The sequence below is a fragment of the Apostichopus japonicus genome, chromosome 12 (genome assembly GCF_037975245.1).
Source record: "Apostichopus japonicus isolate 1M-3 chromosome 12, ASM3797524v1, whole genome shotgun sequence".
NCBI lineage: Eukaryota > Metazoa > Echinodermata > Holothuroidea > Aspidochirotida > Stichopodidae > Apostichopus > Apostichopus japonicus.
In genome coordinates this window covers 17,703,331-17,716,488 of record NC_092572.1, presented here as the reverse complement: position 1 = coordinate 17,716,488, position 13,158 = coordinate 17,703,331, and the positions used below count along the sequence as shown (strand labels likewise).

Genomic DNA, 13,158 nt, shown 5'->3' with positions numbered 1-13,158 from the left:
ACTAAGAAGAGTACAACACGGTTACATCAATTGAATGATGTAAGCGTATGAGGATTCATCTGACTTTAATCGTTTCCATTTCAAAGATTTGACGTATTTTGACAACAAATTCAACCAAAACTACCCCCAAAGTGCATCATGAACACTCGCCGGCAATGTTCCCAGTGGATGACAATACTAGAGGTTTGGATTTTCATGGTAACAGGTAAGAATGATTGCAACAATTAAGCCAAATTAATTTAATATTGCTAAATATGGTAGAAACGTTGTAAAAACGATAATTTCAAGTTTAACTTGATGGAAATATGTAGTTTGTCAGTTATTTCATGCTATTTTTTCTCTTTCTCAAACGTCCGAGTCCAATGTCAGGGAGAACCACTACTAGTGGTTCTCGAGGAAGACGTAGAAATTAATTGCTACTTCGAGTCCGCCGATTCTGACTTCCTTATCATTTGGAAAGGAGGAAATCTTGAGCCATTGACTCACCGTTTCGATGAATCGGTGATAAAGAAAGATGACAGGCGAATCTCCACCATAGGAACCAATGGAAGAACTACTCGTTTACAAATCACGAATACTACATTCAAAGATGGGGGAAGCTATACTTGCCATAAGTTGTATCTTGTCTCGGGGGAGCCGGAAACGTGTCAATGGTTAATAAATGTGCAAGGTATGTTCATATATTATCAGATGTGTATTTAAAAATTGTCATCCTCGGAGAAAGGTTTACTTGAATTGATAACTATTCACTAGATTTAAAATATTTTCATTAAAGATGTCCCGCAAATCGTTGATGTCTCAACTGTATGGGAAGACGAGATCGCATCAGCGGAGTGCTGTAGTAAATCGACAGATACAATGCACACTGCATCATTCCTTTGGACAATTGGCAGCAAACTTCTTTGGGAGAAAACAAGAAGTACAAATAACGTGATTTCCGAACAAATATCGTCATCATGTAGCAACGTTTCTTTTGTAGCCAAACGAAGACATCATGATCAAACCCTGAAGTGCCTAGTGAAGAATGAACTTAATGCGTTCGACACCGTACAGATGAAAGTCCTGTGTAAGTCTGTTGTAAGTTTGCACATCGCAAATATAGGCACTAGTGATATATACATTTAACAAAGAACAGCAATGTTTTCGTAGTATCTTGCTTCCTAGTAAACAAACTATTTCTCATAACGCACACTTCGTCTAAATTATCAACATGTCATATTGTGTGTTCATTACTCTTACCCATGTTTCGTCGATCAACGACGATACAAACTTAATAGTCCACTGTAATGTCCAACAGAAGGGCATAAGTTCGCCCGCAATAATAGGTAAACATTTTTTAAATAAATGACACGATAATTTGGTACTTTTTAAGATAGATTTTACCAAATCTCAAAGAACAATGATACATTTAGGTCGGTTCTCCTCTATGTCTACAGATCCAGCTACCGTAAGATGGGTACCACAACACCCATCACTCGATATATTGGTTGCAGACAGTAACGGCAACGTTAACATCACTTGTACATCCGACGGAAACCCTTTCCCTGATGTTCTCATACAACGTCTTAATATTGAAGAAAACAACCAATGGGTAAACTTACCTACGAACGGTACAATACTAAAGGAAGACAATATGATCCAAACCTGCTTGTTTCCGTTTAACCTTGGTAACCAACGAAATGCTACACTGAGATGCTTTGCTTCTAGATGTATACGACCTTGTACCCAGGACGAGAGCTTTCTGATACGATCAGATTGTAAGTAAAATGATATATCATTACTAAAATTCTAATGCCTGAATATTAATATATTCAAAGAACTCTGACTTCTACGTCTTGTTACCGAAGAATTCTTCCTAATCCTTCCAAGCCAAAATTAAGTTAGTTATGCGTAATAGTACCGGAACACACGGCTACAAAGTTCATAGAATTAACGCCAAAGTACCCGTTTTAAGAACATTCTTTACCATACACAAGGTACACATACTTTATAAATTGATAGTGGATGCACAAAATAATGGGCAACACCTTCGATCCCTGAGAAAACATCCCGTCAAGATATTTGTTGTCAAATATTTACCCACATTACCCTTGACACTATGGTTAAAATCCCCAGTGATGTCGATTATGATATAAGAGCTCCTTTCCCTCTCGAGTGATTCTAGTTATTCGATTAACAATTCTGCTGTTTTCTTTCGTATTATTTAAATATATATATATACCTCCAATTATTTTTGTATTTCACTCGAGATCCAGCCTTTCTCTACATGCAGCATAGTCGTTTAACATCTTATTCCGTTATTTTCTATGCACACACACTCAAATATATATATATATATATATATATATATATATATATATATATATATATATATATATATATATATATATATATATTATATATATATATATATATATATTGATATTTAGGTTATATTATATTATATATTTATTTATTTTTTATTTTATTTTCCTATCTTTTTGTTATATTATTATTATTATTATTATTATATATATATATATATATATATATATATATATATATATATATATATATATATATATATATATATATATAACAGAAATCGAAACATGTTTAAATTTAAATGATTATTGTGTTTACTCACGATAGTTAATGAATGGTAAGATTTAGTTATTGTATGTTACAGTCTACAGTATGACAGTCTTCTGTTCATCAGTGATTATTATTATTTTTTTTATATGACTTAACTAGAAGCTCATTTAACAAACAATACATGAAGGGCTGTGTATCAGTGAATGGTAAGTGACTCCTTTCACGATCAATACTTTCTCCGTTTAGTATGACATGATCGTTTTCCTATGTAGCCGATGCATGAGCGATTTGCTATAGACACCTGAAATGAAAATATTTGAAACCTAGTGATTTTTGTTATTAATTCAAATAAACCTTTCTCCGACGATGGCATTTAAGATTTCGTTTTATTTCCAAATGATACGGAAGTTAGAATCTGGACACTCAAAGGAGCAATTAATTTTTGCATCTTCTCTATATAGTGGTTCTCATTGACATTGGATTATCACGTTTGAGAAAGATGAAAACGAGTATGAAGTAACTGACAGACTACATATTTACTTCAAGTTTAACTTGAATTCGTTTTGCAACCATTTCTACCATATTTACTGTAAAAATGCAAGGCTTGGGTTGCCTCTAAAAGTGTTAAGTCTTTATACATTGTCAGATTATCAGTCGATTGTCAGATAGTCAGATAGTTACAGCCCTTCATACGCATTAACATCAGTAGAATCACTGTGTCTGTTTTGGTATGGCTTTAGGCCTGTGACAAGAAGGTCCGGGGATTGATTCCCACCTTCGCCTATAATAGCCTGACATACTTTGGCATGGGATCACATGTATCAGGAAGTAAACATTCGAAAACCACCGACCGGGGTTGCGGTCACCGGATTTTTGGAGCCGGGAGCTCAGAACTCTTATATGGATTTCTTGTAATGTAGAAACAACGTATACAAGGAAGCAACATGATTGCTATGTCAATAAATGCCGCATTTCGTCACCCACCGGTACAAACACACAAAGATACCACAGCAAGTTTACGTACAGTATTTTAAACATGAGTAAGGTACAGAGGTGACAGTGTAAACCCACTTTTTAAACTTTTGAGGCAAAGTTAGTAGCATGTTACCCATCGGTTTGTCGGCTATAGGGATGCACTTCACTGTAGAAAACACATATAGCGCGCTAGCTTATAGAAAGAATAATGAACTACGCTATAGCTTAAGTTGAATACTACGTTATGAAACTGAATATTTCAAACATTTGAGTATTTTTGAATTCCAATTAAGTAAGACAGAGATCACGTAAATTTAAGTGATGTGCATTCGTTGACAGAATGAGTTATGGGAATTGCCAAAAAGAAAAAAAATGCACAACGTTGCTTAGAATGTGATCCCACATGCTACAAAAAGTAACTGTGGTTGTGATCATAATCATATACAAGGTAATCCCTGCGTTGTGCATATAAACGGAGGGGTTACTGTCGTTGTGGCAACATTGAGATAAACGGTTGTAACTGTTTACTTTATTGTTGAAGCTTATATATAGTGTACAAAGCGTCTATCGCATGCTTCCCCTATTTTTTCCGTTTGACAATAAATGGGCAACATCATGTAGGCATATGACTGCACAAAGTCTATCACCGAGTCGTGGCTTTGCATAAAGTGTTAGTTCCTAGTAACACATAAACCAAGACGATACTTAATATGACGATGTAAATTCATTCTTTATTTCCAGAACAAAAACCGTAGAGATAGTTTCAGTCACAGCTGTCACATATGTGAGTATTCAAATACGCACATTTTCCTTTGTTTTCAATTGAAATAATATAACACCGGGTTCTTATCAGCAATGGGGAAACCTATAACAGAAACTCTTTTAGCAGAATTGTTTGATTGTCTTAGATTAGCACTTTATATCAGGTTGAAAAAAAAAAACGTTATGCCAATAAGTTCAAATTGCACGGGGTACATTTGCAAGTAGGGGACTCAGAAAGTGTCCTGTATGTGTTGATGATGTATAGTGCGGATTGGCACATGTGTGATGGAAAGTAACGTTGACATAAAAATAATAAAAGAAATCCGCAAGGGCTTATGGATTACAATTTTACACGTTGGGTGGCTTCCAATGCAACATTTTAACTCTAAGTTTGAATATTTCCAATTTAGTTAGTCATTTCAGATGGGTAAACCGTAGATTGCTCTTGGATGCAAAACAAACTTTACTATGACCCGGTCGGATATCGAACCCGGAACCTCCCGATTGGTAAGCCTCACTGCGTCAAATGCCACCGCCTTTATCCACTCGGCCACAGCACCGGTAAACATGCCACGCTGTAGATCACAAGAGAAAAAATGGCGGACGATGGTTGCACACATCCAGCTCAATCCGTCGGGAAAATGATTGGGATCTAATTGTTGGGTATAAATCCATAGCATGAACAAATAAAGATGAATCTATGATGCCCAGAAAAAAAGTGGGGGCACGCACATTTCGGATTATCAAAAGTCAGGTCCAAAATTTAGCCGTCAAGTTTGCCCAGTTTTGTATGGTGTCTGGGGCTGGGGAAAGTGGCGTATAGTAGTGGTGCAGCAATATCATGGCCCCTAGAGGAAAGTCCATATTAACCCATGACCAGATCAACGCACGGATACGGTAGTCTCAGGCGTTTTCTGTTGAGTACATGATTTCTTTTAAATTCACATTTTGGCCGTGCATCGAAAGACAACTTCGTCTTCATTTAGTATGTCGGCCGCAGTGGATTTTTTATTTTTGGTAGTAGTCACGCCGCTCTCAGGGCCCATTTTCCAGATTTTAGATCAGTAATAGACCTCATATTGACCATTGGTCATTTAGTCGATTGCCAGCTGATTTTGCCGGAATGAGATGTACATTAATTCGGTTAGCTTTGTTGAGACCAACTGCATTGATTAGCCGAGCAACGTTTCAAAATTTGCATCAACGAAATGCAATTTGTTTTATATGTAAAGCTGACATTGTATACACCAACGCGTAACAGGTATAGTTTCCGATTGTGCATTTTAAAATGCATTTGAAAGGGAGCATTGACATTTCTCCAGAATTTAATATGGACTGAGGATTTTAAAGCACAAACATACATTTCTAAGAACATTTCAATTATCATGGAATGTTTTTGGTGGCCCCGTGAGTAAGGGTGTGGTAAGGGTTTGGAGTGAAACCTCCTGAAGCTGTAGTATGTTGAGATATGCTAGATATTTAAGTATCAGTAGTAAAAATATAATGGTTAATTATAACATGTGACGATAATGATGATTTACATTGGCTTTGAAAGACCTAACTTAACATATTATGGACGAAAGGAGAGATGTAAAATTAAAACACACTGCTTTCAGTTCTCTCATTGAACCTTGAAGAAAAAAAACTTTTAAAAAATATCATTACTTTCGTATTTACTATTGCACACTCAATAATAAGTATAAAATGCGGCATTTAAAATGTCTAGGAAAAAATGCCCTTTAACTTTCACAAACAAAAAGAGAGATTTAACTGGGTAAAGGTGGATCTGACAGCCAAATATTCAAGTTGATTTGCCACATTTCCCCACAATACCTATACCTTATGAATCTGTATTTGGTATCATCTGGATTCAGTCCTTTTACATTGATCAGTTATGGTTGGAGTGTACACATGTGTGTTCTAGCCCAAATTTTACACCAAACATAGACCACTTGAAATCCATTGTATTTCATTGAATACTATTTGTAAGCCCAATGGATGGGTGCTCAACATTTAAAACATACCAACCATTGAGACGAGCATCAACTGCACCAATCACACTCTTCTGGAGCACAGCAATATTCTCCAAAATTATCTGTGATGGCGTTAACATATACCTAAAACAACAAGGACGTATGGTTGGTTCCCTTATCCTTTATTTTCCAATGCCTGAATGTAATGTGGCAAGTGTGTTCCAATCTGCAAGTGGGAGAAATGAACATGATACTGTGAGATGCTAAACCAGAAATGCAAATATGCATCAAAATGGTTTCAATGTCATTACATATTTTTGTCTTTTAAGCATAGTTGGCGTAGGTACGGTATACTAGTGTAATATATTCAAATATTTCGTACAGGCAAATCAAGACCCATGTTTTTCAACTGCTATCAGTCCTTTTCATTGATCAGTTATGGTTTGAGTGTACACAACATGTGTGTTCTAGCCCAAATTTTACACTGAACATAGACCACGTTAAAATCCATTGTATTTCATAGAATACTATTTATAAGACCATATACGATCTCACAATTTCACATCCAATATAACATGTTGAGTTTTGCTAAAGTTATACCTTACTTCGCTGTCTTTCTTTTCGTATGCTATAGCCATTGTAGCCCGTAAACCCATGATATTATTTTCTTTCATATGAAACCTGTAATAATAGTGTGTGCTCATTAAAAGAAAGTATATTTGTTATTGATCAACGTATAAATCACTATGAAAAAGATATGCGTGCAAACAATAGAACTTTGAAAACTGAGGAGTGCTAGGCAGTCCGTCTTAAATTTTAATCAACACGTCAAAAAATCAATCTTATCATATTCGAATTTCACCGTTATTGTATACGTGTTTGAGCTTTTCGAACCGGGAAATTGTAAAAGCATAATAAGTTTGGTTTCCGTGGAGACATGCATAACAATATCATTCACATCTTACAATTTGTACTCTTATATATATATATGTAAGGAAATAAATTCGAGGGCAAACCTGTGGACTGCTTACTAGAAAACAAGACTGTAAGATGGATTTTAAACGGAGTTTACAAATGATCTTGCTGAGAATATTTTACGGTTTGTGCTTTTCCTTATTTCAGCGTAATATATATATATATATATATATATATATATATATATATATATATATATACATATATATATATATATATATATATATATATATATATATATATATATATATATATATATATATATATATATATATATATATAATAAGCCAACGGCTGGGTCACATTTATAAAGAAGAAATGCCTTTTTTTGTAGTCAATGTCCTATAATTTTGTTTGTGCTTCAATAAGTAATAGAACAATAGACACTGTGATAATAAATTATTTCAACAAATTATCATACATGTTAATTTCGTACTTAAAAATGATTTCGGTAACAGGAAATATTTTAGTTCTTAATAATTTTATTATTTTACAATCTCCTGTGAAGTCGAGAGCTATGTCGGTTCTCGGAAGCAATAACTTTCCCTGGCCTTACATTGTCTTTATTTCTTAGAAAAGAACACAGTCGGTCGAAAAATGCGGAGAATGTCCTTTTTCTTCAACTCGAAATCACTTTATTTGCTAAAATTTGTACAGATGATTTGTTTGTGATTGGTGATTTGAAGAGCAACATAACGGGTTACAATACACAGTATTAGTTACTCATCTAATGCTATCAATATAACATCTACAAGGACGAGCAATAGCTCATGAGCAAGAATGACAATGGCCTGGGGTACATATAAATAACATAAAATCTTCAATAACAAATAAAGTTACACCATAGTAATATATTATGATATGATTTACCTTCGCAACGCTTCGTTTCACTCAGTTAAAATTATTACTGATTTCTGTATGGTCGGTTAAAGCTGTGAATGCAGGCATATTCGTGAATTGCTTCCTATGAGCCATAAGTACATATGAGTTAAACATACCAAGCTGTACAGAGAGAAACAACTCTACATCTTAAGACGCGAATATAAGACAGCAACGTATTTTCAACTATAACAAGCATATAGTCATCATAGTAGACCAGTATTGACCAATCTGACGCCAGCAAGGACATTGAAATATATGGTAATGGTGTCATATTAATGACACTTAACACATTTTAACTTAATTATTCATGATTTCATTACAAGTCGACTATATTTTTTGCAGTTTTAGTCCAAACATCTCATTCGGTTTTCATACCAATAAGGAGTAATACGGAGATGGAAAGAACATTATAGATATCTGGGATGTTCACCTCTCTTGTAACAAGTTGAATTTATTCAAACGTCATCACGAAAGGGGAAAATCCCACGCATTTTCATTCCTTTCTTCACTTAAATGGAACAGAGGATATAGACGTATTTGTTTAATCCAAACATTTTTCATAGAGTTACTGTGAATTTATGAGCAGGAAGCGTTCAATAGATGAAGACATCGATAGGAAACAGATAGGAGAGTGAATAACTACAGCTAGAGAGCCAAATATCGCTTCTGCTTCATTTATAGTAATCATACACTGCAGTGTATAGCAAGTGTAAGTAAGTAGGTATAAGTCCTTCATAGAAGGCTGTAGCACCATTCATATGTTACAGGACACAAACACTGTTCTCGCACTCATATTGTTAATTCTGCCACTCCACCTCACCCCACCTCACCCCACCTCCCCCACCTCCCCCACCCCACCACACACCAGTATAGTGTATAATGTTTATAATATATCTTTCCATCATAAGAGTTAAGGAAATGCTGTGGGTTTGTGTCTCCTTTAATATTAATGTACTGTAAACTTTTTTGTGTGTAATATTCTGTCCGCCAGCGGGGCTGATGCTCATTAATTTTAGTCTGCAAATTTTAGTCCAACTCCCACACCCTAATCCCAGGAATAAAAGATATATGATTATAAATAATATGATTTTGATAATATTGTCATCTTTTGTGTGTTAAAACAAACAGGAATATATCAAAGATCATGATATAACATTTGACTTTATGTTTCCTACAGTCTATTGTATCCAGTGTGAGGTATCATCAGTTGTAAAGGCAAGGGAAGTGAGAGGTTTCTTTAAATGTACCCAACCTATTAGGACATCAGAAACATCATTACCAACAACGGTTGACAACAGTAAGTGAGAATATTTGGTCAATGTAACCATAGTTAAACTGTATAAAGCTAATAAAATATAATTTATAGAAAACTTTGAAGTGCCAATTCGTTGGTAATGTTAATAAATAAATTGTCGCCGTAATTACGACCATGTGGTACAAGGTACACATGTGAATGTACAATTAAGACAGATGTTTTCCACAGACAATTTAACACTTTGAGAGGCAGCAGATTAATAATTAAGAGTGAAGGATTTAGGTTGGGTTGGGTGGTAATAACCTTATATGGCACTTATACCTATACGGTTTGTGATTAAAAACAGTAAGCAAAGTACAATGGACAGGCGCCCTATTTCGGACAGTAATATTCGTGGCGACTTTTGTTTTTGTTTTGAGACTCAGCAAATGAGGTTAAAGACAAAGCAATGATATGACGGCATTGCGCATTTCTATTTACAGATTGTCCAAGGAATTTCGATACCTTTTTGAACGGTTCCTGCTATATGATAGTAAATGCGACCACACCAGCCAATCGCGGCGATGTTCGTGCTAGTTGTGAAGGAAACTATTCTCACCTTGTCATCATAGACAACCAACAGGAGAATGATTTCCTTCATAATGCCATAAACGGTAGTGACACTAGCTACTGGATAGGTGCATACGGGGTTCCACGTTCAGCGACATGGAGTAATCCTAATTTTGAAGGAGTAGACTTAAACCAGTCGTTGTATTGGGATGATGGTTCCATGATGAAATTCCACTCATTTCATTTTAATATAAAGGATACCTTCAATTCAAAGAGTGGGTGCTATGCTATGAACACAAAAGATGGCGTATTCATATGGAGGGACTTGCCGTGTTTCAAATCTGTTGGATACATCTGTGAATATGAAGGTTAGAATGCTTACAAATTAAGTTTATATAATCTTTTACAGTCAATGTTGGTATACGCCATACTTTCGATTCTTTTTACATTTTGTTATGTGAACATGCTTTGCTTATTTACTTTATAAAACTTTTGCGTCTACATCTATTGGTAAATCATAAAAATATACAGCCAGTACTTCTCCTTCTTCAGCGAGAATCATAATGTCAAGACCCAGATATATAGTATTTTTAATTTTCTAGCGTAAAAAACTACCCTTTATTAAACCTTTATGTAACTGCATTGGGATCGGTTAAGTCGGCACCAATCTTTTTCAAATGAAGCCCTTGAAGCGATCGAAGCCCCCATGACACTAGAAATGATGGATACTTTTGAGTATGGGTGGATTATTTTAGCAAAATAAATGGTTTTTAATGAATCCACCAGAGGAATGTTGTCACATTATTCAAATATCAGGTGCGTATCCAGGGGGGGCGTTGGGGGCGCGCGCCCCCCGGGTAAGGAAAAGAGGAGAAAAAAAGAGAAGAAAAAAGGGAAAAGGAGGGGGAAAAAAGAAAAGGAGGAGAGAAAGGAAGGGAAAAGAAAAAGAAAAAAGAGAGAAAAAGGAGAAAAGGAGGGAGAAGAAGAGAGCCAAGACCTCGGGAAGAGAAAGAGGAACAGTCATAGTTAAAGCGCTGATCCCTATTATATACACAGGGTAGCCAGCGACAGATCAAGGATTACGGAGCGGTGTGCGCCTCACCCTACCCCTTACACCGACAACTCCATTTTTGACGTTTCCATTTTTCCTCTCTCACTAATGTATCTATATAAATACTATATATGGTCTATCATAACGCGTGTGTGTATGGCCGCCTTAAACAATTGTACAATTGTGCTATATGGAACCAACTGTGGCTGGTCTTGAACTCGACCGAGTCGGGGAACATGACGCATTTCGGGAAGGGGGCGACCGCACTCCCCCCCCCGAACAAATTTTCTTTATAACATCGCTAGTAATTTCAAAATAGACAATGCTTAGATGCAACTTACAAGGCCTGGGAAGTGTCATTTCCAGCGATCTGGGAGGCATTTTCGGCCAAAATTTTTCTTGTACGCTTCGCGCCAACTCATGGTGGCGCTTCGCTTAGATTGTTTGCCTATAGGCTTCACCCCTCCCTTGGCAATTACTCGCTACACTCCTGTTCGAATTTGTAAAGCAAAGAGCAGATATAACATCATATCAGTGAGCATTGAAATGCATGGTCCACGATGAACAGCCTAAAAACTGTCTATGTGTGTAGTCAAAGGTAGCAGCCCAATTGGATTTGGGGGCTGTAATGACTCGCCCGAAAAAAAGCCAAAATTTTTTCGCGCGCTTCGCGCGCGTCCAACGTATCGATGCCAATATCACATAAGCGAGCATCGCTCATTACATTGCATGGCATCGTGTACCGCACGGTCCGTGAAAGTTCCACAGTATACCGCCGGATGCTAATGTAGACAACCAAATGTCTTATGTAGATGGAGAAAAACCATACAGATCCATTTATGTCAAAACTCTCTTTTACAAAGGTAATGTCGGCCAAGCTTACAACTTTATTTTAATTACCAAGGAGATCATTTTAAGCTATTCATTGCTATTTATTTTTCTTTCAGTAGGTGCCCGAAAAAATGGGAAAACAATTGGGGGGGGGGGGGCTGAAGCCCCCGCCTCCTACGGGACCTACGCCTATGAGTGAAGTGTTCGGTTTCGATATACATGATATCGGAAATATCTGCTATTTTTCTGTTCCTTCAACCAAGTTTTGTAAAAGCCATTATAAGAGGTTGCAATATTTGGACACCAATAAATTGACTGTGTCGGAATTTTAGAAAATTTCCTCACCAACATTCTTCATCATACTTTCCTTTACTCGTTCAATTTTGACCTGTCTGTTAGGGGTTCAAGGAGGTTCTTCTATATTGGTTGTCTATAGATTGAATTTTTTGCAACACTATGGGTATGTTTTCAAGTGATTTTATTCACGAGAAAAGTGAATTTTCAAATTCTCAACAAGTAATGGGCTTAAAACCTTGAAAAGTGAGGCTTTCGGATATTGTGGGCCGTGACGTAGAATAACCTACAAAAGCAATGATCCATAGGACATGCAATCAGGTCGAACATGATGTGTGACTGGTGACAATCTTCAAAAAGGTTATGGATGGAAACAACTTTTGGGAAATACTTGGTTCTCAGGCAAAAGTGTACATCTGGTTGCTCATTTTCAAGCCCGAGAAGTGCCATTTCCGGTCATCTGGGGGGTATCAAAACCAGAAATTTTCTTGTACGCTCCGCGCCAACCTATGGTGGCGCTCCGCTTAGATAGTAATTCGCGCCCCCCGGGTTAGAAAATCCTGGACACGCGCCTGAATATATAGACTTAATTTTTAGTTTAAATATGACTCAGAATTCACGATTGAATGTCTACACTTCTTTTGTTTACTGTGGGATAAGTCACAAACCCCTCTACATGGGAGTCAGATTCAACGACCATAGGGAGGCACCCATCCTTTATAAGATCCTTCAGTCCCATATTGATATCAGTCAGGGAAATTTTGAATTTAGCCCTCCACTTGTGACAAGATGGTATCTTGAGAGCACACACGACACACTTTCATTCTTGAATTGGCAAGAGTTCCAATACGATTCTAAAGGTGTTGTGGTACCTCGAACATATATGTTAGTATTGAAAATGTTATCACTTTGTTAATAAGTTGATCACCGTTTCAACAACTCTTTTTAAATTTTTTATTTCATCTCGTTTATCGAACGAATGACAAAACATAACAGCATTTGTTTTCATATTCTTCTATGAGTGTTACTTCAGTGGT

At 36.3% G+C, this 13,158-nt stretch overlaps 1 protein-coding gene across 7 annotated transcripts; it reads left to right on the top strand.

Annotated features, from left to right (window-relative positions):
- On the top strand, positions 1 to 11,851 carry LOC139977896 (uncharacterized). 7 transcript variants are annotated; one of them, XM_071987605.1, is made up of 9 exons: positions 1 to 205; positions 359 to 670; positions 776 to 1,066; positions 1,437 to 1,757; positions 4,291 to 4,333; positions 4,722 to 4,818; positions 7,280 to 7,383; positions 9,319 to 9,438; positions 9,879 to 11,851. In XM_071987605.1, coding segments are annotated over exons 1-5 (993 nt in total). In that variant the 5' UTR covers positions 1 to 138; the 3' UTR covers positions 4,293 to 4,333; positions 4,722 to 4,818; positions 7,280 to 7,383; positions 9,319 to 9,438; positions 9,879 to 11,851. The 7 variants fall into 7 exon arrangements, with proteins under 7 accessions (XP_071843706.1, XP_071843707.1, XP_071843709.1 ...); XM_071987606.1 differs by adding an exon at positions 8,705 to 8,850 and having other exon boundaries at positions 4,722 to 7,383; XM_071987608.1 differs by adding an exon at positions 8,705 to 8,854 and having other exon boundaries at positions 4,722 to 7,383.
- Positions 11,852 to 13,158: the final 1,307 nt, after the last annotated feature.

What these genes read in the sequence shown, in the direction of transcription:
- LOC139977896 (XM_071987610.1), top strand. Translation starts at nt 139, where the DNA reads ATGAACACTCGCCGGCAATGTTCCCAGTGGATGACAATACTAGAGGTT. An exon ending in TTGGATTTTCATGGTAACAG is followed by an intron (nt 206 to 358) that starts GTAAGAATGATT and finishes CAAACGTCCGAG; the next exon opens with TCCAATGTCAGGGAGAACCA. An exon ending in CGTACAGATGAAAGTCCTGT is followed by an intron (nt 1,067 to 1,436) that starts GTAAGTCTGTTG and finishes CTATGTCTACAG; the next exon opens with ATCCAGCTACCGTAAGATGG.